Raw genomic sequence first — 25372 nt, forward strand, 5'->3', positions numbered from 1 at the left:
ATTAAGTGTGTAGGTTTTGTAGGTGACCAACTGAGCAGAACCTGTGACCATGCCTATGAAGGGCTTGTTGTGTCCATAAGGACAGGAATGACTTTCTGTCCAGTTGGGGACAGCGGTGACTTGATTTCTTTTCCCTCAATGATCACACGGACTCCAGCAAAATGGGCCTTTTTTCCTTCTTTCCGGGCTGCGTCAATTAATGGCCACAGTTTTTCTCGCTGAGCCTTGTCAGCTGTGGTGAGATCCTCTGTAAACCTCAGCCTGTTTTCCTTCAGAAAGCTGCTGCTCTTGGCCATTTTCCACACCAGGTCGCGGGATGATCTGTTGGTGAAGCGGATCATAGTGGTTCTCGGCGCCCTCTGTTGGTCGTTGAAGCGACCCAGACGATGAGCGATGTCAATACTTTCTTTCATCTTTACCTGGTTCTCTCCAACAACAGCACAGCAGATGTCGCTAACTTTGGCTCTGATGTTTTCATGCTTATCTTCTGGGATTCCGTGTAGTCTTAAATTCCATCTACGTTGGTATCGTTCAGTTTCGTTTATTCTCATTTCTACTTCAGCCATTTTCTGCACAGTGTTTTCCGATATGGAGCTCACAGCTTTCACGTCGGATTTTAGCGTTTCAATTTCCGTAAAAATGAAGTCAATTGACTTCTTCAGAGCATCGATGCTAACGGTGTTACAGCTGACCATATTTTCTAATTTATCAGAGCGATCATTGATTATCTTAGCGATGTTGTCTTGCAATTGAAAGAGAGACAAGTCACCTTTTAGTTTCTTTTCCTCTGGTTTAGCAGGGGTATCTGGGTCAGAATCCAGTAGAGGAGACAGATCAGGGCTCTGTCTGTCCATGGAACCAATATAGCTGTGATCGGAGGCAGGGATACCTGCCGCTGGATCAGATGGGGAGCAAATCCGGGGACCACTAGCTGCAGTCGATGACATCGTGTCTTTGTGCAAGTCTGTAGCTATAGATTTAGATTTCCCTTTCTCTTTTCTTTTAAAGCCGTGCTCCGATCGTTGCATCGTAGTATACCTTGATCTGGAAGATGACCGTTGAACCCAGAGGTTAGCTTGTTAGCTCCTAGCCTTTTCTCGTCCTTGAACGCAGTCTTAACAACAATGTCACTCTTGATCAGGTTGAATAGAACAAAACATAGAAGTTACAGACATTCCTGGATCAAAAAGAGAACATAATGTTGGCAAGGAGGACTGAAAATTGAAATCTGTGTCTCAGCTACATCACACAGCGACTGGTCCGGTCGCCATCTTGGTCCCGGAATCGCCCTGTCTGTAGTTATAACATTCTGCTCACCTTCTTTCTGTAATAAGTCAGAGTTCCACCATTATGTACTTCTTAACTGCCAGCTCAGCCCTCCTTTGTAATGATTGAGGGTTCCACCATGTTGACCTTCCGACCTTCTGCTCAGGCCTCTGTAGTAAAGTGTTCCATCGTGTTTAGAACTACAAAGATGGTGTTTTTGTAGTCCTAAGGAGCAGTTTGGCTTTTGTCTGTGTTCTGTTGCTATAGTGATCAAGCCTCCCCCTGTGTTTCTCCAGACAGGGGGAGAAACAATTCTATCTGTTTGAGCCAGCCAGTTTCACTCCAAAAAGCTGTTCGAACAACTCCTTTCCATTCGGGAACCGTGATACGTATTCGAAAACCGTTTGAAGCGTATGAGAGGGCTATTTGTCGTCTCATTTAGTACCGCGATTCATATCTGTAGCTCATTCACAGTAATTGCAGTGATGAGAGAAAAATGGTGTGCGCTGAGCTCAGAACTTTTTGCAGAAATGTATGTAAAAAGAGCAATTACATGATGTAAAAATTGTCAAGGCTTTTATTTTGAAAAATTTCAATAAGCTTCATTTGAAATTGCCACACTAATTTCATGTGTAATAGTGATCAGGTTAAATCAGTTATATAATGCTCAAAGCACAAGTTGTTTATAATACCAGCCAACTCCTCCTCTGTAATAATTGAGTGTTCCGCCATGTTGTAGTTCTGACATGCTGGTCAGGCCTCTATTTTAACTGAGTCTTGGCCATAGATAGAACTACAGTTATGGCAGTTATGGCTGCTGGTTTGTAGTCCAAACCAGCAGCCTTTCTCTGGATTCTGTTGCTCTAGCGATTGGCCCTCAGCCAACTGCTGTGTGTGTGAGACAGAAAGCTGGGGAAGGATTTCAATCTTTAAGACAACCATGAAATGCTAATGTTAATGAACTGCCTTGCTGCGCAAGGCAGTTCACTATCCTGAGAAAAAAAACATAAAAAAAAGATTTTCATTTTTGCATCGCCTACGGCGATGCACTTTTGTCAGTGCAATTTTCAGAGTTTTATTTTGAAACTTTCAGTAAACTTAATTTTCATAACCACACTAATCCAATGTGTAACAGTGGTTTGGTTAATCCACCTGTATAATGCCCAAAACAGGAAGTAGTTCTAACTGCCAGCTCAGGCCTCCTCTGTAATAATTGAGTGTTCCGCCATGTTGTAGTTCTGACCTTCTGCTCTGCCCTCTGCATTAAAGTGTTCCGCCATATTTAGAACTACAGAGTCTTTGTAGTCCAAACCCCAGCAGTTCTCCCTCTCTGCATTCTGTTGCTATAGTGATGAAAGTGCCCTGTGTGTGTCAGACTTATCTATCTTTATGAGACACCCAGTCAGTTTTAATGGAAAAAGCAGTCCGAACGACTGCTTCCCGTTCGGGTTCCGTAAGTCCGATCCAAAAACCGTTTGAAGCATATGAGAGGGCTATTTCTCATCTCATCTATTACCGCGATTCATATCTGTAGCTCAATCACAGTAATTGCAGTGATGAGAGAAAAATGGTGTGCGCTGAGCTCAGAGATTTTTCAGAAATGTATGTAAAACACTGGAGAGGAGCGTCAGTTATCCTGTCCCAAAACTTTGCTCTGAAGCACCTGGACCGAAAACCATAAGCCCTAGGGAAATTTTGAAAACATTTTACCGGAGCAGGCATTCGTATCAATGTCATGACCGACTTTCATACCAATAGAGCAATTTTTGCACCCATGAGAGCGATTTCAAAATTATTTTGGGGTCAAAATTCCACTCTTTTTCTCACTCTAAAAAGCGGCAGTTGGTTTCAGTTACACTCTAAGGTTTCGGCAGTTGGAAATTTCGCTCGTTTTTCGCTTTTTACGTCGCCGTCGTAACTCCGATCCCCAATAAAAGTAATAGCTCCAATGCCGGGATCGAGACACACGTTTTGATACCACTTTTGTGGGTGGGCACGCAGCGGTACGAGCCGCATTAACGGTAATGGAAGAAGTTGTTATAATAATAACTAGAAAATTCCACAGAAATTTTAAGGGGCATGCCAAAGTGTGCCCGTCGGTTTTTAATCAAGCGTTCTGATGCAAAAAATTAGCATTAATGCTAAAGAAAGCTTCAATGTAGTCAATAACCTGTGGAGAGTCAGAAGCATGTGGACTAAGCTGTACTTGTACCATTCAGTATGTTGCATACGGTAAAATTAGCCAAAATGCTAATAATAGCATGAATGGTATCAGTAGAATGTGGGGTATCACCACCATGATGTCACCCATTGACTCAGTCCAATCAGTATTCTAAACATGGCTAATAAGTAAATAAATTGGCTAAAAGCTTATTTTAGTTAAAATGCTAATGCGTGCAAGGAAGTGCACTAGTGGGTGGCAGTGAAATGCTAATGTTTGTGCTGATGTTAATGAACTGCCTTGCTGCAAACATAAAAGAAGAAGAATATTTTTGCACCGCCTGCGTCGGTGCACTGACGTGAGGGGAGTATGCAGGCTTTTATTTTGAAACTTTCAGTAAGCTTCATTTGAAATGGCAACACTAATCCCATGTGTAACAGTGGTTTGGTTAAAACGGTTTTCTAACACAAAAAAGAGCAATTACATGATGTAAAAATTGTCAAGGCTTTTATTTTGAAAATTTTCAATAAGCTTCATTTGAAATGGTCACACTAATTTCATGTGTAATAGTGATCAGGTTAAATCAGTTATATGATGCTCAAAGCACAAGTAGTTCAGAATACCAGCCAACTCCTCCTCTGTAATAATTGAGTGTTCCGCCATGTTGTAGTTCTGACATGCTGCTCAGGCCTCTGTTTTAACTGAGTCTTTGCCATAGATAGAACTACAGTTATGGCAGTTCCTTTCTCTGGATTCTGTTGCTATAGCGATTGGCCCTCAGCCAACTGCTGTGGGTGTGAGACAGAAAGCTGGGGAAGGATTTCTATCTTTGAGACAACCATGAAATGCTAATGTTAATGAACTGCCTTGCTGCGCAAGGCAGTTCACTATCCTGAGAAAAAAAAACATTAAAAAAAAGATTTTCATTTTTGCATCGCCTACGGCGATGCACTTTTGTCAGTGCAATTTTCAGAGTTTTATTTTGAAACTTTCAGTAAACTTAATTTTCATAACCACACTAATCCAATGTGTAACAGTGGTTTGGTTAATCTACCTGTATAATGCCCAAAACAGGAAGTAGTTCGAACTGCCAGCTGAGGCCTCCTCTGTAATAATTGAGTGTTCCGCCATGTTGTAGTTCTGACCTTCTGCTCTGCCCTCTGTATTAAAGTGTTCCGCCATATTTAGAACTACAGAGTCTTTGTAGTCCAACCAGCAGTTCTCCCTATCTCTGCATTCTGTTGCTATGGTGATGAAACTGCCCTGCGTGTGTGTCAGAGACTTTATCTATCTTTATGAGACACCCAGTCAGTTTTAATGAAAAAAGCAGTCCGAACAACTGCTTCCCGTTCGGGATCCGTAAGCCCGATCCAAAAACCGTTTGAAGCATATGAGAGGGCTATTTGTCGTCTCATTTAGTACCGCGATTCATATCTGTAGCTCAATCACAGTAATTGCAGTGATGAGAGAAAAATGGTGTGCGTTGAGCTCAGAGATTTTTCAGAAATATATGTAAAACACTGGGGAGGAACGTCAGTTACCCTGTCCCAAAACTTTGCTCTGAAGCACCTGGACCGAAAACCGTAAGCCCTAGGGAAATTTTGAAAACATTTTACCGGAGCAGGCATACGTATCAATGTCATGACCAACTTTCATACCAATAGAGCAATTTTTGCACCCATGAGAGCAATTTCAAAATTATTTTGGGGTCAAAATTCCACTCTTTTTCTCACTCTAAAAAGCGGCAGTTGGTTTCAGTTACACTCTAAGGTTTCGGCAGTTGGAAATTTCGCTCGTTTTTCGCTTTTTACGTCGCCGTCGTAACTCCGATCCCCAATAAAAATAATAGCTCCAATGCCGGGATCGAGACACACGTTTTGATACCACTTTTGTGGGTGGGCACGCAGCGGTACGAGCCGCATTAACGGTAATGGAAGAAGTTGTTATAATAATAATAATATCCAGGCGTTCTATTGGGTGTAGATTAATAGGTGCCTGCCATGCAATGCATGGAGGCAGTGACTGACCTGCTTCGCAGGTCAGTCACTGCTCTCCCTATGCATTGCTATGGCATGCCCCAATAATATCCAGGCGTTCTATTGGGTGTAGAACAATAGGTGCCTGCCATGCAATGCATAAGGAGAGCAGTGACTGACCTGCTTCGCAGGTCAGTCACTGCTCTCCTTATGCATTGCTAATGGCATGCCCCAATAATTTTAACAAAGTTGAGAAAAATGTAAGCTCGACAGCTAAAATAATGACTGGAAATGGATGATTAAAGAGGGGAAACTTTTCTTTGTGAAGGAGTTGCAGGGAAAAGGAGCAAACCTTTGCAGTGACCTATAGATTAACAGGTGAAATGGATTCAGCTCCTGTGTTTTCCCCATTATCTCAGGACATCTCTCTGTTTTTGAACTTCTGCACCTCTTTAACTTCCTCCTCCCATGATGAGCTCTATCTTGGGCTTTTCTTTCTGCCTCCTTGTTCCTCAGCTCCTCAAACGTCTTTCTCTTCTTTTTTTCTCATGTTTAATATTAATGAAATCATGAGACGTGCATGAGATATAGAGTAGGTTTCACGATTCGCTCTCCAATTGTTTTAAATACCATAAAAATCCTTTTAATGTCCCACTCACCCCCAGATATTATGGGAACTATTCCTCCAAAAACGGTTACAGCCAACAAGAGGATTACACGTCCTTTACCTTGCTCCTCTCAGGAAAGCAATTTATTTTTCCGGGCAGCCTGAAGCGCAAAGTTATCAGCAAATGTAATCCTGGAAGGCCAGTTGCCAAAAAAAATTAAAAAATAAAAGACTCCCCGCCCCCTCGTCTGCATGAACAGGGCCAGGTTGGGATGGATGCGCGGTCACACGGTGCAGTGGATAATCTGTGCTTTGCATCCCCACGGAGCTGAATCGGGACACAATTACCACGCTGCAGAAACGGTTCACATCTCCCAAACCTCCAGTGAGAAAGCCAGATGAGATGAGATATTCAGCAATTAAACCAAGAGTGGAGAAAGCAGATTTGGACAGATAAAAACCCTCTGAAATTAAAAAAAAGCAGAGCTGCATCTGAAAATCTGATGTTGGAGGGATCTCAGGAGTGAAATTACATTTGCAGTTTTTTTTCTGTAATTCATTCAACTTAAATTAGATTCATCTATAAGGCAACAAAACAAAAAGCTCCCATAACACATATTCTTGTATTACTTGATAACGATGGAACTAATTTCAGTTTAGTCAAGACTGTTGAAAATAAAGTAGATAAAACTGTCTCTTTATGCAAGAAAATAAGATTATGATGAAAGATTTTAAAGGTTTTTAGACTTTAAACTGAAGCGTACTATAGTTAAGCATTATCTATCATCAAAACAAGTAAAATACAAACAATTGTAAGAGAAAATCTATTTATCCACTTAGCTATTTTATAGATAAAACATTTTTATGCTCAAAATTGATGAATTGATGAATTTATTGTTCGATGGTGAGGTAAGGCAGTTTATGCCAGTTTACAAGGGTTTTTTTATGGCTTTGCTAACTGAAGAGCTGACGGGTCACTCGGTTGGCCGACCGTGACATCTGCCGCGCTCTTCCTGAGCATTGCCCTGGAAGTTAAACAGTTTAATCTAGTCAAAAATCAAGCAAACATTGTTGCTTCACTTATACTTGTTTCTAGTGCAAATATCTTATTACACTTCAAATAAGTCAAAACTAACTTACAAGTATATTTTCGCCAAGATATAGGAGCTTGTTTTAAGTAAATAATTCCTTAATATTCGCTAAAAAGTGTCTGTTACAATGGAAGACAGTTTACTTATAACAAGATTATCCACCAACATTAAGGAATTATTTACTTAAAACAAGCTCCTGTATCTTACTGATAAGTTAGTTTTAAATTGGTTTCGTCTCCAGTCAAGTTTACTAAGAAATTTGCACTAGAAACAAGACTAAAAATACTTGGTAAGATCATGAGTTTTTGCACTGTGTCTGTATTATTTAGTATAATTTGTAAAGAAAAGAACGTGGATTAGACCCACTGTTTTTGTGTGCCATGCACATGCAGTACACACACGGGTCAGGTGCAGTGATAGTTTTGTGCGTTTCCTCCGATAACATCTTGCAGGCGCCCCTGACAGCAGCTGCAAACAGCAGCGGAGAAGATTCAACACAAAGCCTCCATCATTTTTCGCTGACCTCATGCAGATGAACTGAAGCTCTGGTGAACTCGCCGTGTTTAAAAAGCAAAGTTTTGCAGCAGCACCCTGCTTTTCCGGGTGGTCCGGGTCTGCTGCCAGGAAAAGTTACCATCTGGCGAAACACCTCAGGAGCTCATTACCACCGTCAGCTCCCATCCCCTTTACCTCCATCCTCAAACCCTCCTCCCATTTTCTCCAGCAAGAAATCCGCTCAGGCAGAATTGGGCCTGATGCTTTTCACTGCTGCATCTGCTGATTTGCAGTCGCTGTGATTGTTAGTCCCTCTTCTTTTTTTGTGTTTGTTTCATCCTCTGGAGAAATTTGTAGGAGAGAAAAAAACAAGGGATTTTTGTTCCTGTTAAAGCCTGTTGGAGATTAAAAGGAATTGGATGGCTGGCTGGCAGGATGAACCCCACAAAGGGTTTGAATTACAAAAACCAGCTCGGCGGTGCAAATTGTTCTTGTTTTTTTTACAGTATCAAACCTGGATGAATGCAGAGCAGGTACCAGAGCTGAGAGCAAGTCAGTGTTTTGCAAGTTTCAAGTCTTTATCCTCAAGTCATGAATCAAGTCTCAAGTAGAGACAGACAAAAGTCGAGTCAAGTCCCAGCTGTACATGCCTGTCACGATAATATTGCTGGACGATAAATTGTACCAGAAGCTATTGCGATAAACAATAATATTGTTTTCAGACAATTTTCAAGTATGGCATAATAATTAAAAAACATATTCTCAAATATCAATAAACTTTAAATGTTAATGAGGATTTAACACTGGAACTGGAAGGCATTTTAAATAAAATTTTAAAAAACAACAGAAGTAATAAATAAAATGAATTATGAAGTCTCTGTAAACAAAATTGTCCCCCAAAAGAAGAGCTAGTTGAGACCAAAGCTCCAGACTGAAGACTTTTATCATCCAGTTTTTGGTAGAAAGAGAGAAAAGAGAAAAACAATAAATCATGCAAGTGGAAATTATTGAGTTTGTTTTAATTTATCGTGCCATCACTCATGCCATCATTTATTGCAGCAGGCGTAGGTAGATGAGCGGACATCTTGCCACAACAACCACCTGATTTTCCCGTGCTGCGTTCAACACATCGGCTGTTATTGTGGGGAAGACATGATTAATGCTCTATATGTGCATCCTACAATGGGTTGCACAAAAAGCAGGACGGAGGTCACCCGGCGTGTCCACCGAGAGTTTGCACAATGCGGAGTATTATCCAGAGTTCCTGCATTAGCTGCTGCAGTCTAGCCAATGTAAGGCTGCTTATTGAGCGTGAGCACAGGGAGGTCTGCAGTTATTAAGGAGAGAAACGGAGCTGCAAAACCATTCAATTCACCATGTGGTTATTCTCTGCTCACACACCCACCCTGGGTCATTTTATCTCTACATAGCATCTGCAGGGACGCCACTAATCCGCTTCCCGTACTTCAACACGCAAACAGTGTTGTTGTTACTGGTGTGTAAACAACAATTAGCTTGATTGTCTCAACTCTCAAGCCACATAAAAAGGCGTATCTGAAATTAAAACTGCCGGAAATGCTGGATGAAACATTTATCTGATGGCTCATTCAGCATCTGAATTCCAGTAACAAACACATCAGTGTTTTTCTCACATCAGATGTCGACAGAAATCAAAACAAATTGAGTCACAATTAAAGCTATGGGAAAAAAAACTGGAGTGATAATTGGAATAAATTAAGAAAAGTTTTGCAAAAACAGATTTAAAGCCAAGAAACCAACTGAAATCAGTCAGTATTTAGAAAGTGGTTCTGCTGGAATGTCTAAATAACATCAGCTGGTTTAAAGGTGACTTTTTTCATTTCCTTTAAGGAGGTTAAGATCAGCCTATAGAAAACATGTTCATTAAATTTTTTGCACAAAAACATTCTTGGATAATGAGATTTTAATTTACTCAGTTCTGAATACATTGAGCTGTTTCAGGGCCTCTTGTCACTTTAAATCCAAATAAGCTGCACCTGGCCACGCCCCCAACTCAACGTTTACACTCGCACATGAAAATGGCTGCTGACAAATGCTTAATTATACAGCTACACCGATTTGAAAGGCAGAAGTGGAGCCTCCTGCACAACCACCAAGTATACATCAAGTGGCTTTTGAATTGTAAGTCAACAACAAAACATTTGTCTTTTCCAGCAGCCATTGTACAGCTCATACAGTGATAAAACCAACTGACCAAACATGCTGTAGGTTAGCTCGGGTTGCTAGGTAACGGGCTCCGGTTGCTAGGTAATGGCGCAGTGTGCCTCAACAATCAGGAGGTTTTTGTTTTACACAAATCAAAACAAAGATCTTGTTACTGACCTGTAAAGAAGGTTGTATCTTTAATATGTTTTTTTGGTCAGTTTTATGTCCGTTTGAGGTTTTACTAAGTAGAAATGACATTTAAGTCTTTATACTCAGCCTCATCAAAAACAAAGGTCTTTTGACAAAAATCTGACCTTAAATCACAAAAGTAAACTGAAAAGTTGGAAAAGAGAATGAAAGACATAAAGAAACCAAAAATACAAAAACAAACAAATGCTTTCTCCAAACTGTTCGTAGTTTCCTCTTTTCTTCCAGCAGAAATGAAACCTTATGTAACTTTCAGAAGGGCCAAAGTGCAGCAACAACCCAGCAGGCCCAGGCTGAAAAAGTACAACTTCTTTAATCTGCACAATACTAAAGCAATAATACTCGGTCCCCAGAGGGAGCTTTGCCCTCCATCGCTCCCTGAAAAATTCAGAGCTATTGTAATACCCCATTCACTGCAAAGAAAGACTTACAAAGTTCATTTAAGGAAACAAAAATGCAAAAAAACAGATGCAGCCGCCCCCAAACGTGCTGCTTAGAAAGCAACAATTTGAGCTGAAAGGAAATTAATATTTGCATGAAATGTCAGAAGGAGAGAATAATACTTAAGCCTCTGACTGAAACACAGTGTTTACGGCTCTGCTTATCAGGACTGAGGCCATTAGAGGACAGGATGTTAGTGAAAGGTTAACGTGTGTCTTATTAGGGAGGTCTGCAAAGATAAAGCCAAGAAACGACACTCTGTGGTGTTGATCTCATTTAGAGGCACAGAAGTGAAAAAATACTGAAGTTTACTGTGCAGTCAGAGAGGAGAATCTTTCAGTGTATATCGATTTGATTCAGAAACTATTTTTCTAATCAAACGGTTTAGAGATTGTGTCTAAATTATGTGACTTGACGAGAGGAAAAGACTGTCAACAAAACATGCATGAAATTACATCAGTTTATATTTAAGCAAAAATAGGTTTGCACTGCAAAAACAAAACAAAAAAAACACATTTTACCAAGTATTTTTGGTTTAGTTTCTGGCGCAAATTTCTTAGTACACTTGAAATGAGAGGAAACTGATTTAAAAGTAAATTTTCAGCAAGACATAAGAGCTTGTTTTAAGTCAATAATTCCATAATATCCATGAAAAAGTTCTTATTCCATTATTTAACTTAAAACAAAACATTTTTCCTGTAATGAATTCAGTAATCTGCCAGTGGAATTAGTACAAATATTAAATAATTATTTACTAAAATAAGCTCCTATATGTTGCTGAAAAGTTAGTTTTGTCTTATTTATAAGATATTTGCATTAGAAACTACAACAATAATACTCAGCAGGATTTTTTTCTGCAGTGTAATTATGTAAATTTAACCTAAACTTTGCTTTTTCTTGCATTGTGTTGGATCAGCATCAGATGTTGTGGTACTTACGGCGACAGTGTGCGTTGTCGTGCTGGTAGGAACCAGCAGGACAGGAATCCAAACACTGGTCTCTGTCTGGGCCCAGTAAGGGCAACTGGGAGCCACAGGACTGGCAATCCCACCGACTGGAACAGGTGGCACAGGACTGTGGGCAGGCTGAAGGGAACAAGAAGGGACGCGATCAAAAAGTTGCTTTAGAAATAAATTTTCTGAGCAAAGCTGAGCTCTGGAAATGGATGCAGGACTGAAGCAGGAAGCAGGTTGTGAATTTCACACGCAGAAACCCCGAGGGAGACTTTAAATCCAGAGTTTGCTGGAGGGTTGTCACATTGTTAAAGGGAACATGGAAGAAAAAACTGGAGACCTCAGCACAAATCCAAGTGAACACAGTTTTCCCCTAACATCCAGAGAAAGGAAGCAAACTGAAATGTGATTTTAGTGTTTGCTGTGAGAGAATGAAACAAGAGCAGGAGCAGATTTCTCTTTCTGCTGGGGGACTCAAGTTTTGTGCAACTTTAATGAAGCTCTGCAGGTCCTGGCTTCAAAGGAAATTAACTCCAAAGGTGAACAATCTGCTTAATCCAACAAAACTGTGAACTCAACAAGAAAAAGAAAGAAAGTTAGGAACCAGAGGGAAAAGGTCCGATTCAGATATAATTTGGGTCAGGGGAGGTAACTGACTCCAAGTGCTTTGAGCTTTTTATCATTTATTTGTTATTAACTTAGATCATGGACTTCTTTCCATGTGTCAAACTTAAGGTCTGGGGGCCAAATCTGGTCCACCGGAGCTTTTTATGTGGCCCTTTAGACTCCAAATTACATCAATTAGTCCCTCCACTTTTTCCACAAGTCTGCAAAATCCACACAAAGTCAACACATTATTTTCTTATTTTTGCTGCAAATGTTTCTTAAAATTGGCCAGATATTTTGAATGAGTGACTGCTGACTCCGCCTTCCCGGATGTCAAGTTCATGACCGATATGGTAATAAGAAGTCACCTTTAACATTAATATAATAAAAGTTCCCTACAAATATTTCTTAACACCACAAAATCTGTGATTTTGATTTAAAAAAAATAAAAAATAAATACTAAAATCCTGGATGGACTGACCAATGTGAAAAGATGTTCAATATTATTTAGAAACGCTTATTGAATGCTGAAACAAGCAGCTATTTATAGATATTTTAACAGTTTAGCAGGTTTTATCAATACGTTCCGTCCCGCCTTTTAAAAACATTCAGAGTTTTGATGTGGACTAAAATGCCTTAGATTATTATTCTCCCTGTTTCAGTTTTTCCCCTTTGTTTAACCTAATCCTGATGATGTGACTGTATTTAAGGTGATTGTAATCGTTTACTTTGATTCAACTTGCAGCTAAAATTTAACAACCTAAAACACTGCAGCAAGATTTACACAGACCATGAACCTCTGAGATAAAGACGTTAACTGGGAGGTTTGTGGTTCTTTACCACAATAAACTCACATTCTGAATATAACACTGAGCTGAGGATATGCAGGAGGAGGGAAAATGCAAAGAAAAGTTTCTTTTCAAAGTAGAATAGCGAATACAAAACTAAATCCCCTTTAAAGCAAACAGCCACCCACACAGACAGATAGCAGGGGAAAAGGAGAAAGTCATGAGGATGAAGGATTAGAGCGAGGAAGGTAAGAGGAGAAACAGAAAACGAACACCCTGAGGAAACATGATGAGAAATTTAAAGGGAGGAAGATTTGATCTCATTAGAGATATGAAGCTCTGCCTCGTCACCGTATGTTCGCCTACATCTGCTCAGACACGAAAACATCAATATTTAGTTTCACACACTTCAATAAAAACAAAAAGGAAGCAGAAAGGCATTTAATACTTCTAATATCTCTGTTTTCAACATGAACACATACTGAACCACGGCAACTTTTACAACTTTAGAGGGAAATTTATAACAAGGTCAGAAGCTCGACCTGAATAACTCTTTCCTGATGGCTGATTTTATTTAGACAGACTAAAACAGCCGCACAAACTTTTTGTACCAGAGCTGAAAGTGTTCAGGCGACAAAATATTCTTACACTGCAATTAAAAATGCAAAAATATTGTTGTGATTTATTTCAGGTTCCCTGCATAACAATAAATAAAATAATTAAATATTTATAATGATATTTTATGTTTGCCTAAATGTTTTTTAATGTTTTTGGACTTATTATCTTCCGTTTTTTAAGTCCATTACATTTGGCTGATGTGTTTGTGGCACAACTTATTTATTAAATTAAATTAAATATTTGTGTTGTGAACATTTTCGATTTCACAAGACAAACTCAGAACAGAAAATCTCATCCTAAAAAATTTACAAAAAGTGTCGGAGGGCCAAATATGCAACTTTCTTAAAATACGGTCAGGGGCCACAGATGGCCCCCGCGCCGCACTTTGAACACTCCTGTACTAAATGAAACAGAAAGAATGTTTTCAAAGCTTTTCCAGTACATCTGATCCATCTGATAAAGTTTTTATTTTCATATTGGAAAGCGTTGGGAGTTCCTCAGGGCTCCGTATTAGGCCCCAGTGAAGCTTGGTATTGATCTAGATTCTGTTTTCAAATTACAGCTCAGAACGAGCCACTGGATCAAGAGGAGATGTTCAATTATAGTAGTGACTTTTCAAACCGGATGTCTAAACTCAACATTTACACTCACATGTAAAAATGGCTGCAAACAGACGCACAATTATACAAATGTGCATTTTAGAGAAGCAGAAGTGGAGCCTCCTGCACAACCAACAAGAAAACAGCAACTGGTTTCGGGATGGTAAATCAACAACAAAACTGTTGTCTTTTCCAGTAGCCATTGTACAGTGCACCGAGTGGTATAACCAGCTGACCAAACACGCTGGAGCTCAGCTTGTGTTGCTAGGTAATGGGCTGAGATTCGCTGGGGTTGCTAGGTAACGGCACAGCGTGACTCAACAATTGAGAAGATTTTGATACAGCTCATTTTCCAGACACCAAAAACCTTTAAGTTACTGCCAAAAAATGGCTGGATGGTTTATTAAAAGCATTTGGATTGTTAAAAAATGTGAAAAATGTAAATTTTGCAGGTTAAGACCCTTTTAAAATTCACATTATCAATAAGCTCAGGGTTCATGTTTTTTTCATTTCATGTGCAAAGTCAAAAAAATTATAGAATCAAACTTTTTTTTTTCAATCCCAGCCAGCCATTTTTTACTTTTAATAATTTTAAAGAGGAAAAACGGAAAGTCTTCAGTTTGCTGACAAGCATTAACAGCTATAGCTGCTGATGAGTGTTTTCTTTTTCACACTTGGCTCTATTATTTCACATCTGCATGTAAAAAGCCGTAGGAGGCAAACATCTCACTCATCCAGAGAACAGATGAAAGGATTCAAAGATTATAGCAATTATTGGTAAACAACAACTATAAACAGAAGCTGCATCCAAACTGAGTCTTGGTTTAAACTAAAACATACTTACAGAAGGTTCAAAGCTCTCAAAGCTATTAATAATATTTGTTTCTCATATAAATTTAATTCAGACCCTCATAGGCATTATTTTTATCTTCTCAGCACAGAAAGCTGTCGGGTTAGTCAACACATTTGTGAGTTTGTGTCTTTCGTTAAGTAATTTACACGTTTCCAGAGGTGCCATGTTGATGCTGGTGGCTGGTAGTAGTAAATAGATTTACCCGACGTTTAATTATATGATAGGTGAGATGCTGCAATTTTATCCATCAGCCGCCAATGCTGCGATGGAACGATAGCTTCCAGCGGCCATTTTGGCATCCATATATTTACCCATTCAAGGGATTCCTGTGCAGGAGTGATAGTTTGTGATTAGCAAATTGCTCGGTGCTTATAAGTAATTGCTCTGTTACAAGATGCCTGCAGCTTAAATATGGCAGTCAGGGCCGAAGGCTTTGGTTGTGAAGCAACAATGTTTGCAATTTCTGTCTTTTCATCAGCACAGCTGAAGCTGTAAACGAGTCCATCTGGAACCTCTTCATCAGTCTATTTAACAAACCGACGTGCAAAATTCACCTTCTGTATGTTTTTATACTTCAGTTTGGGTTTCTACTGCTTCTAACGTTCAGCCAGGAACTTTTTCAGACAGGAAAAACTGTCTGAAAACTGTTAAGCTCATCACTAGGCCGGTCACAATAACAAATTTTACTGGATGATAAATTGTCCCAGAAGTTATTGAGATAAAAGACAATATTGTTGTTTTGACTCCATTTTCATGTAACATAATGGTAATAAAGGCTTAATAATGCAAGAATATTTAACACTGGAGCTGGAAGACATTTTAAACATCCGAAAATAAACATAAACGACAAATAAAATCAATTACAGTCTCTGTAAACAAAAAAACCCACCAGACTGAAGACTTTCATCAACCATTTGTTGATAGAAATAGAAATGAAATGAAATTTTATTCGAACATGATACAAATATAAAAATAAAATAGTGCACAGTAACAAGAAGTGCATAAAAAAGAAGAGAAAATACAGATTTTTTGTTTCAGTTAACATATCATGCTCAAAATAGAGAAAAACAATAAATCAATGGAAATTGAGCTTGTTTTAATGTATCTCTTTAATGACCATATTCTTAATTTCCGTGCACAGCTGCATTTGAAAGAAAGACAACATTTGTGAAAATGTTACCTGCACACACTCGTCCCTCGGCGGCGTAACCCTCCGGACAGACGGACAGACACCGACCAAGATGAAGGAAAGCTTTGGGGTCTCTGCAGCTCTCGCAGCGCTCCGGAGTCCCCAAACAGGAGAGGCAGTCTCCATGGCACTGAGCTGTTAAAAGCACATTTCACCGACTTTATTAGGCAGAAAATGCATGTGGCGGCGGCCATGTCTCACTAGCTAAAACATTTCTACAAGATTAGAGACAGACATCCAGCCTGACATCCGTAAAAATCACGTCTTAAATCAGTTCCACCAGGTTTTAACGGACTTGGGGAAGATTTAATCGTCTGTCCAACTGGGAGTTTCAGAGAACATCTTCTGTCATCCAGCAGATCCACCGAAGCATTTCATGAACACTGTAAGTTTCAGCTCACACCATTTCCCAGATGATCCGTCATTTTGACAACAATATATGAGCCCTCATAAGTCACCTAATATCGTCTGGTATTTTGGACATATTCAAGTGTTAATGAGCAAATAAAGAAGAACCAGAACATCTGTCCTCTCTTTTCGTCTATTAATTTTAGATTTGTACCATATAGAGAGGACAAAAACCAGAGGCATACTTTCAAACACTGTTTATTATTATAAATCTGCCAATGGAAGAAGTACCTTTTCACAAATATTAAGGAATTATTTTACTTATTTAGAATAAGACTCTATAGCTTGCTAAAAATAACTTTTAAATTAGTTTGTGTTATTCCAAGTTTACCAAGATATCTGCACAAGAAACTAGACAAAAAAAACTTGGTAAGATTTTGTGTTTTTGCAGTGGGAACCTTCATAGTCACATAAAGACGGTTACAAAGTCGGCCTTCTGTCACCTGTAGAAGATTTTCAGGATTAAAGGACTAATGAACCAGTAAGATCTAGAGAAACTCATCCATGTGTTTATCTTTAGTCACATCGATTACTGCAACAGTGTCTTCACAGGTCTGCCTAACAAATCAATCAGATCCAGAACGCTGCTGCTGCTGTTCTGACTAAAACCAGGAAGACAGAGCACATCACCTTAGTGTTAAAGTCCTTCACTGGCTCCCTGTAACTCAGAGAACAGACTTTAAAATACTGCTGTTAGCTTATAAATGAATGAACGGCTTAGCACCACAACACATTAAAGATCTGCTGTTGTCATAGCAACCTGTCAGACCTCTCAGGTTCTGGTTCTGGCTCTGCTCTGCATCCCAAGAACCAGAACAAAACATGGAGAAACAGCATTCAGCTTCTATGCACCACAAATCTGGAACAAACTTCCAGAAAACACAGAGTTCCTTTAAATCTAGACTAAAAACACACCTGCTTAGAGTTGCTTTTGAGACACAGTAATCAATCAATCAATCAAATTTATTAGTAGCAACAAGGCTGAAATGTGCCTTGTTGCTGAAATGACTTTCTATACAAAGTCATAGAAAACACTGAGTGTATGTTTTTTATTTTTGTCTTCTGCCTTGTTGCTGAAATGTGCCATACAAATAACTGAGTAATATTGTTGATTATTGCAATTGTGGAAAACTAACAGCATAGAAAACATTTCAATCTTCCTGTGAGGCAAAGAAACTATTCTGAATCTCGTGCAGAGGCATTTAAAATGTTGTTTCTCTGAGTGTCTTCTGAAATGATTTGCCTCTTCAGCATCCGAACGTCATGTGCAAATTAAAAAGCCGCTTTGTCACTGTCATGTTCTCTGAATAAAAGAAAGGGAGAAGGCAGAGATAAGACCCGTCCAATCTGGGTTGCAGAACAGGCAAATGAAAGCAAGGGCTTGTCAAACAATGTGCGATGCCGTTTCCACTTGATTTCACAGCGACCGTATTGAGAAAATAAAACAGCAGACTGAGAGGACCGATTAATGTGACAACTGCAGAGCGAGACAGTAGGAGGAGAGGAAGGAGGCAGAAAATGACAGGGGAAAATAAGACAAGGAGGAGAGTTATAGCAGGAGAGACTGTGAGGGCGTGAAAGTGGGGAAGGAAAGTTGAACATGAGAAAAATGAGATGCTGCTTTAATCCTAACGACCAATAAGACTGTCAGCAAGCCAGAACATACTGTTCTAAGTATCTCCATCACTCTTCTCCTTCTCCAATCTGCCACTTTTTTTGTTCCTTCGACTTTACAGTTTCATTTCATTCCAGCGTTCATCTTCTTTCCATCTGCCTCTCATCTCACTTTTTGACCTTAAATTTCACCCTGAGGCCAGACTTTTTATTGGAGATAAGAGAACTGCAGGAGCCTGTGCAGAAAATAGCGTGAGAGTCTGTGAAAAATGGGAGCTTTAAGATGCTTAGCAGTGTTTGCTCTGACCCACTGACAGATTTACTGGCTAATATGAACACAGCTAAACTGTTTATTTCTCCGCTCAGCTGTGGCTTTTGGTAATACACTAATTTCTTGCCTGAATATAGTCTTTATATCATGAAATCTTTTTTTTCAAACATGTCATTTTATGCATATTTACCACTGGAAACAAATTAGCACATTTACATAAGAAGCTCCACTTATGGAGATGCAGGATCGTTTTTGTGTTTGGCTTTGATGCTGCATAGCGCTTTTGTTTTTATCACAGGCTTAATAAGCCAGAATCCCTGAGGTACAAAACTAAAAAGACCACAACAGATAACAGCCTGTGATGACACGTAAAGGGAGGATTCTTGATTGCTACGGTAAAATGGCCATTGTTGTTTACGTGTTTGATTGCTTGGAGAGCTTTGACCTTCAACAACTTGCCCTCCACTCTTCACATCTAGAAAAGAAGCCAATTAATAACTGAAGCCAAAAAAAGCTGCTCCATAATGGAAATCCCCCCTCCTGTCTGCAGACAAATTTCCAGTGTAAGAGAAAGTTTAAAGGAGGATTAAATCCATTTAGCTCCTCACTTTGTTGGTGAAAGTATTGGTGAAATGGATAAAGTCACATAACCGTGCGCTGGTCTCACATTACAGTCAGAGAGCATAATTATCAAACATCTCAGACTCGCTGCAGGGAGTCGAAATCAGAGTCAATCAGTCCGACTTCAGAGGGGAACTTCAGACATGTTCATTAAAGTTTCTAGACTTTCAATAAAGTAAATCAAGACTTTCCTCTCCTTGACAATCAGACCTATGTGGAGAAGTAATGTATGACCAACACAAAGTGGCCCATTTCTTTAAAATGGATGATAAATTACACTGGTTGTTGTATATTTTTAAAAAGTGTGGCATTAGCACTAGCATTAGCATTAAGCTCCTCTGAGTCAATCACTTTAGATCCACTCTCCATCTGGTTGAAGCTTTTGCGGTTTGAACAGTTTTCGACTCTAAAAGTTTTCAAGTCCACAGGTATATAAACTATCTGTATGACTGCATGTCTGCAGCCATTTTTACATGTTAAATGTTGAGTTTGCTGGTTTGTCCAATAGCAGCTTATTTGGATTTAAAGTGACAAACCGTTAATGATGAAAGAAGCTTAAAATACTAAAATTTGATTTATCTGAGAATGATTTTGTGCGACTGAACATGTTTTGTGTAGACCATATATCTATCCTAACATGTTCAAGGAAGCATGATAAGAACATTTCCACAGATTCTTTCACAGAAGTGAGAGGTGCTATTTTATTCTGGCCCATTTTCAACACATGCTTTCATCTAACGCACTGCATGCATCTTTAGGGTCTAAAGGTGAACTTACTCCCCTTTTACACCCTTTGACTGAGTCTCTAAGTGTCTCCTATATGTAGCTCCATCCATTTTCACACCAACTCTCAGTGGGGAGGCTGTTTTCAAACTGATGTGCTATATAACATGTTCTCCGATGTACGTTGGCTGGAAAAGTTCAGAGCTCATCCGACCAAAAGAACCTTCTTCAGCTTCTTTGCTGCATCTCCCAGAAAGAATAACTTTGATTCTTCCTTTTCAACAGAGGCTTTCTTACGTTTTCACCTCCACAGACTCTTCATGTCCTCTGACCTCTTGACCTCTTTCCTGAATAACGTTTTCCTTTTCCGCCCGTCAAACCTGATCTGCTCTGTTTTTGGACGACTGATTGAATCTGTTTAATACTTCTTAAGGAAATTAGTTGCACTGGTTCTTAATTAGATACATTTGAGAGAAAGAGGCAATAAAATTACACATCACACTTCTCAGATTCCTTTTACTATAAAGCAGGGGTGTCCAAAGGGTGGCCCAGGGGCCATGTGTGGCCCTTTGGCTGATTTTGTGCGGCCCCCAACTGCAATTCAAAAATGATACAAATTTGGCCCATAGATGGAGGTGGAGAGTAAAATTATCATCAATTATTATTAATTTTCTTACAATATATTCACCTTTTTTATGACTGAGCTATAGGAAAAGGTAAAACTACGTTTATTCAGGTTTTTACTGAAAAGCGACCAAAATGTATTTTTTGTTAAACCTGACTAAATATTGCGAGCGTTTTGAAAGAAATGCTCTACTTATTACTCAAAATATTATTCAATCTATTATTTCTTTTAATACAGCAAACATGCAAAATCTACTACAGCATATCAGGGCCGTTGAAGACACAAAGCGAACATAAATATCTGGGAAAACTTCAGAAATTTCAACGTTTTTTCTAGAAAATTTTTGAGATTAATCACTAAATTTCTGAGTTTTTTTGGCAGAAATTTACTCCACCTTTTTCTCCTGGTCTGTAAAGCTCCTAATTGATAAAATCCCTTTCTAGCTTTGGATCTAGAATAAATTAAAAATAGGGCTACTTTATGTGGTTGATTTTAGTTTGTGTGTTTTTGGCCCATGTGAGGAAAAGTTTTCACACCTCTAAACTAAAGTATTGTTTTTCTTCAGCTCATCGATTCTGACATATTTTGTTTTGGTCCCAATAAAATGGGACAAAATGTGTAACATTAACAGAGTATGGCGACTGTTTCTGCTTGAAAAGATGTTCTTGTTTAAAAGGACTGTGCTCCACATTAAAGAGAGCAGGTCGAAGCCTAACAGCACAGAGCTCATATTTACATCTTTTCCCATAAGACATGAACGCAGCACGACCCTCAGGTGAGAACTGACCAATAGGAGAGCAGATTACTGACCTCTGGGCCTGAAGTCGGCCCTTGATTAATAGACTGAGCAGAAGATTTATGAGGAAGAGGGAAAAAGGCAGAAGGAGGTTGTGAGCGTATGTCTTTTTCTATTCTTAGCCACAAAACAATAAAAAATCTTACTCAACACCACACAGATAAACTGATGGAGGATTTGTTTTCCTCTCTGGTTTGACACCCAACTGTGTTTCCAATGACTATTTAATTGCATAATTTGACATTTTGAAAATAAATTTGCTGAATGGAAACAAGCCAATTTTAAAAAGTATATTTTTTTGGATGATCCAAGTTTATTTTGGTCGCATCAAAAACAACTTTGATAGAAAATATTTTTTCGCCTCAACAACCAGATGTTGTCACTGGCAAAAACCACGACAACAGAAAGTCAGTCGGAGGATGACGACGCGCCATGTTTTTATGATTTATCGGGTTGTACATCTTTTCACGTTGATCAGGATTTCACAAAAGATTTTGCTATTTTTGTGCTGATTTTTTGGAGCTAATATAAAAATATTTTCAGTATTTATGCTTATGCATGACATTAATGTGACTTTTAGCTGCCTGCCACATCAACGACTGGACATGAAGTTAGACTGAGGTAAGCAATACTGCCACCTGCAGGTGGGAGTTAGCATCACTTACACCAACGTATTGATGATTTTAACAATGGTACTTGATAAAATGCAATATAATGTCTAAGCCAACAGACACGCTACAACAGATCAAACTGCTGAAGAAGGTAATGATGGTTCTGATGGAAAAGTGCCAAACTGCTCGCCAGGTTTTCCAAAAGTCCCAACAACGGGAGTCCCAGAAGGGAAGCCCAGAACAACAAATTTACAAAAGTTACCAAATAATTTATGAGCTATGAAGTGACGATCAATAAAAAACCTTTTTTAGTGAGTGTGAATGTGTTTTTTTCCTCAGGCAGCAGCAATCTGCAGCTGAGCGGCACAACTTCCCCCAACAGACACTTTCAGCCTGTTATTCATAACTATAAACTCGCTCCCTGTTTATGAGCCTCTTCAAGCTTCTTGTTTACATATTTACAGATACTTTATTATTTATAAAGTATTTCTGGTAACGCTGTCTGCTGGTTTATTCATTCAAGCTTAACAGACAATACAGCGAAGGAATTTCTACATATCAAACTCAATATCTTTAGAGAGGCAAAGAGAGAAAAAGAAAAGTTATGCAACATATAATTAATGCTGCCAAAAAAAGGGAAACTTGTGAAGAAATCAGAGGATGATACAAAAGGAAAATTGTTCATGTTCTTATCAAAAATGTAATTATTAAAGAAATTCACATTGATGCAAACAACTTGAGTCTTGATATGTACAGTTTATAAAACTGTAAAATCATATAGAGCCAGATCCTAGGTTGTTTTTATGTAGTTTGTTTGTTTTGAATGCAGGTTTCAGTTGATTTCCTTTTTGTTTTGGTAGAAAGTGCAAACTGGAGTTAAAGCAAACTCTTCTTAACTTCTAAATGCAAAAAAAGTCACATTTTTAGACCTAAAGGATCAGCTATGAACGCATAAAACCAGTTAGTACTTATGATGCATTGAGGTCAAGGGTCAACTTCATCCTGAAATCACCTTTCAGTCTTCCAGAAAACAAGTTTAAAAAGGAGGAGTAAGTTTCTGATTCTTATCCAGCCCAGCAGAGCCATGCAGACACACTGCGTCTTTTCTGAGTAACTACGTACCCTGCTGACACTCGGGGCAGCATCGGCCTTCCTTTACGACAGCCAGACTTCCTGGCGGGCAAGTGGGGCAGGAGCGCAGATAACAAGTCACCCGGGTATTGTGGCATTCACACTCGCGGCAGCTGCCATCGGTCCAGCGAGCCCGATTCTGAAAGAAAACCCAGGACTTCGTTAATTAAACCTTAAACAAGTGACAGAAAGCAAAGACTGCGCTAATTTTAATTTTTAATTCAGAGGGATCTCAATTGCATCTATAAAACAGGGACATTCCTGAATTTAAATTAGTTTTATTTGAGAAAAAGCGTAACACTCGTGACTTTTTAGGCGTTCTGAAAACAGACAGAGGGAATCAAGGGGAAAGTTACACCAGCAGCAACTTCAGCGTCAAAACACAAAGAAAAAGTAAAATGTCTAAAGAATAAAACTTTTCAAACTTTATCAACTTAAAGTCAAGAAATAAGACACTATACATATTAAAATACAGTGAATTTTTTCCTCCAGCTGCCTGCCTTTATGCACCGCTTTCATTTATTACTCATTTCAGTTTCTGAGCGGCACAGACAGTATGACCCTGAATGAGTAATAGAATTAAACTTATATAATACTCCTTATTCCTAATAGCTCACCAGATGAACTGAATAATTCAGAACCAAACATCCAACTAGATTCAATACAGCAACATATTTCCATCACTCACAAACAATAACATGTTGTATTCAAAGAGTTTTAGATATGCAGTAAAGAGAAGTGAGTCTACGGTAACGCACGAGTCGAGGTTTACTTTCTGTTCTCCACTGACATCTTAAGAAGCCACATCTGCACTAAGTTTGTGTCACGATGTGTGGATGAGGTGGTGAGGAGAGACGCAGAGACCCAGGTTGTGATGAAGATGATGATTTAATGATAAATATCCACGGAACAGAACAACGGGGAGCACAACAAACACACGACAGCACAGGGAAACGGGCTGGTCCACACGACGAGGATCCGACAAGAGACAAAGGTGGGACTAAATACACTGGGAGGGTAATCAAAGAAACGAGACACAGCTGGGAGCAATCAACAGGGAAGACAGAGACTCACAGGGGAACAGACTAATAAACACAGAGAAACCTCAAAATAAATACACAGAAAACAGATCACACTTTGTTTGAAAATATAATTAAAATTAATGTAATTTAAAGTGCTTTAGTGGAAATAGGCCTGTCACAATAACAAATTTAGCTGGATGATAAATTGTCCCAGTAGTTATTACAATAAACTATTGAAATATTGTTGCTTTGACACCATTTTAAGGTAATATAATGGTAATGGGATAATAAAAATGCAAGACCACATTCTCAAATATCAATAAACTTTAAAATCTAATGAACATTTAACACTGGAACCGTAAGACAATCAGAAGCTGTGTTCACAGACAAACGTTGGTGTTTGTTGTAAGTCAGAAACATTTTCACAATCAAAGCAGCCAAAACTCCAGGTTTCTATTTACTGAAGTTAATTGGCTTCATCTGCATTTATTGGTGTAAACAAGGTCAGAAAACAGCTATAATACAGCCTACGACAAATTTAGGCCACTTTTACACACATATTCCAATGAAAATATGGCATCACATTCCTGCCAAAAATCCAGAAGGCCCTTATCAAGTAATCACGACTAGGCCTGTCATGATAGCAAATTTTGTCCCAGAAGTCATTGTAATAAATAATAATATTGCTGCTTTTACACTATTTTAAAGAAACAAAATGATAATGTCATATTATTGCAAAAACACGCCTTCAAAAATCAAATTCTAACCAAATGTTAACACTGTAACTGAAAGATATTTAACATATACAAAATAAATAAACAAAATAACAGAAACAAATAAACTTAATTATTAAGTCTAAACAAAATTATCCTAAAAAACTTAAATTAACCTGAAAACTTTAATCATCCAGGTTTTGGAAGAAAGAAAGAAAAGTGGAAAAAAAAAAATAAATCATGCAAATGGAAATCATTGAACTAACTCATTAACCAAAATAGATTATGAAGTTATGAATCAAAATAGATTATGAAGTTTCTGTAACCAAAAATCCATAAGAAAAAGAAATAAGAAAATAAAAATGTAATTTGTCTTTTATTACTAAAACTTTGTGTTTTATTTATTGATATTATGGACATAAATAGTGATTCTAATAAGCTGACGGAAATAAAAAGTAGCGTGTCATCAGCGTAGAGTAAGAAACGTTGTAGTTCTGCATTATGTAAGCCAGGGAGAGTCTATAGTTTCTGAATAAAAGAGGCTCAAGTACACAGCCTTGGGGATCCCTAGATGGTCTTTGTTCATTCAGATTAGCGATTGAACAAATTGCAAATCTTGTTTGAGACACTTTTTTTTTTTAGAAGGTATCGCTACATCTGGTATGTTGAAGCAAAAATGCATCTAAATTGTGTAGGACTGAATTAATCCAGATGCTCTTAATGGACGAATCGAGCCTCTACAGAAAGAAACTGAGCAGCTGAAGCACCTTTTATTCAGACCCAAACATATAAAGTAAAAAAAG

At 38.6% G+C, this 25372-nt stretch overlaps 1 protein-coding gene across 1 annotated transcript in view; it reads right to left on the reverse strand.

Annotated features, from left to right (window-relative positions):
• The window catches only part of fras1 (Fraser extracellular matrix complex subunit 1), a 265712-nt gene that overhangs the window by 136470 nt on the left and 103870 nt on the right, over positions 1-25372 (reverse strand). Inside the window, exons 11-13 of the mRNA XM_015012328.2 lie at positions 22826-22973; positions 16026-16169; positions 11367-11513 (exon numbers count right to left, since the gene is read on the reverse strand). Of these exons, the coding sequence (XP_014867814.2) occupies positions 11367-11513; positions 16026-16169; positions 22826-22973 (439 nt within the window). The remainder of the gene's footprint in view (positions 1-11366; positions 11514-16025; positions 16170-22825; positions 22974-25372) is intronic.

The sequence above is a fragment of the Poecilia mexicana genome, unplaced genomic scaffold (genome assembly GCF_051168715.1).
Source record: "Poecilia mexicana isolate PSO_F unplaced genomic scaffold, ASM5116871v1 scaffold_9, whole genome shotgun sequence".
Lineage (NCBI taxonomy): Eukaryota > Metazoa > Chordata > Actinopteri > Cyprinodontiformes > Poeciliidae > Poecilia > Poecilia mexicana.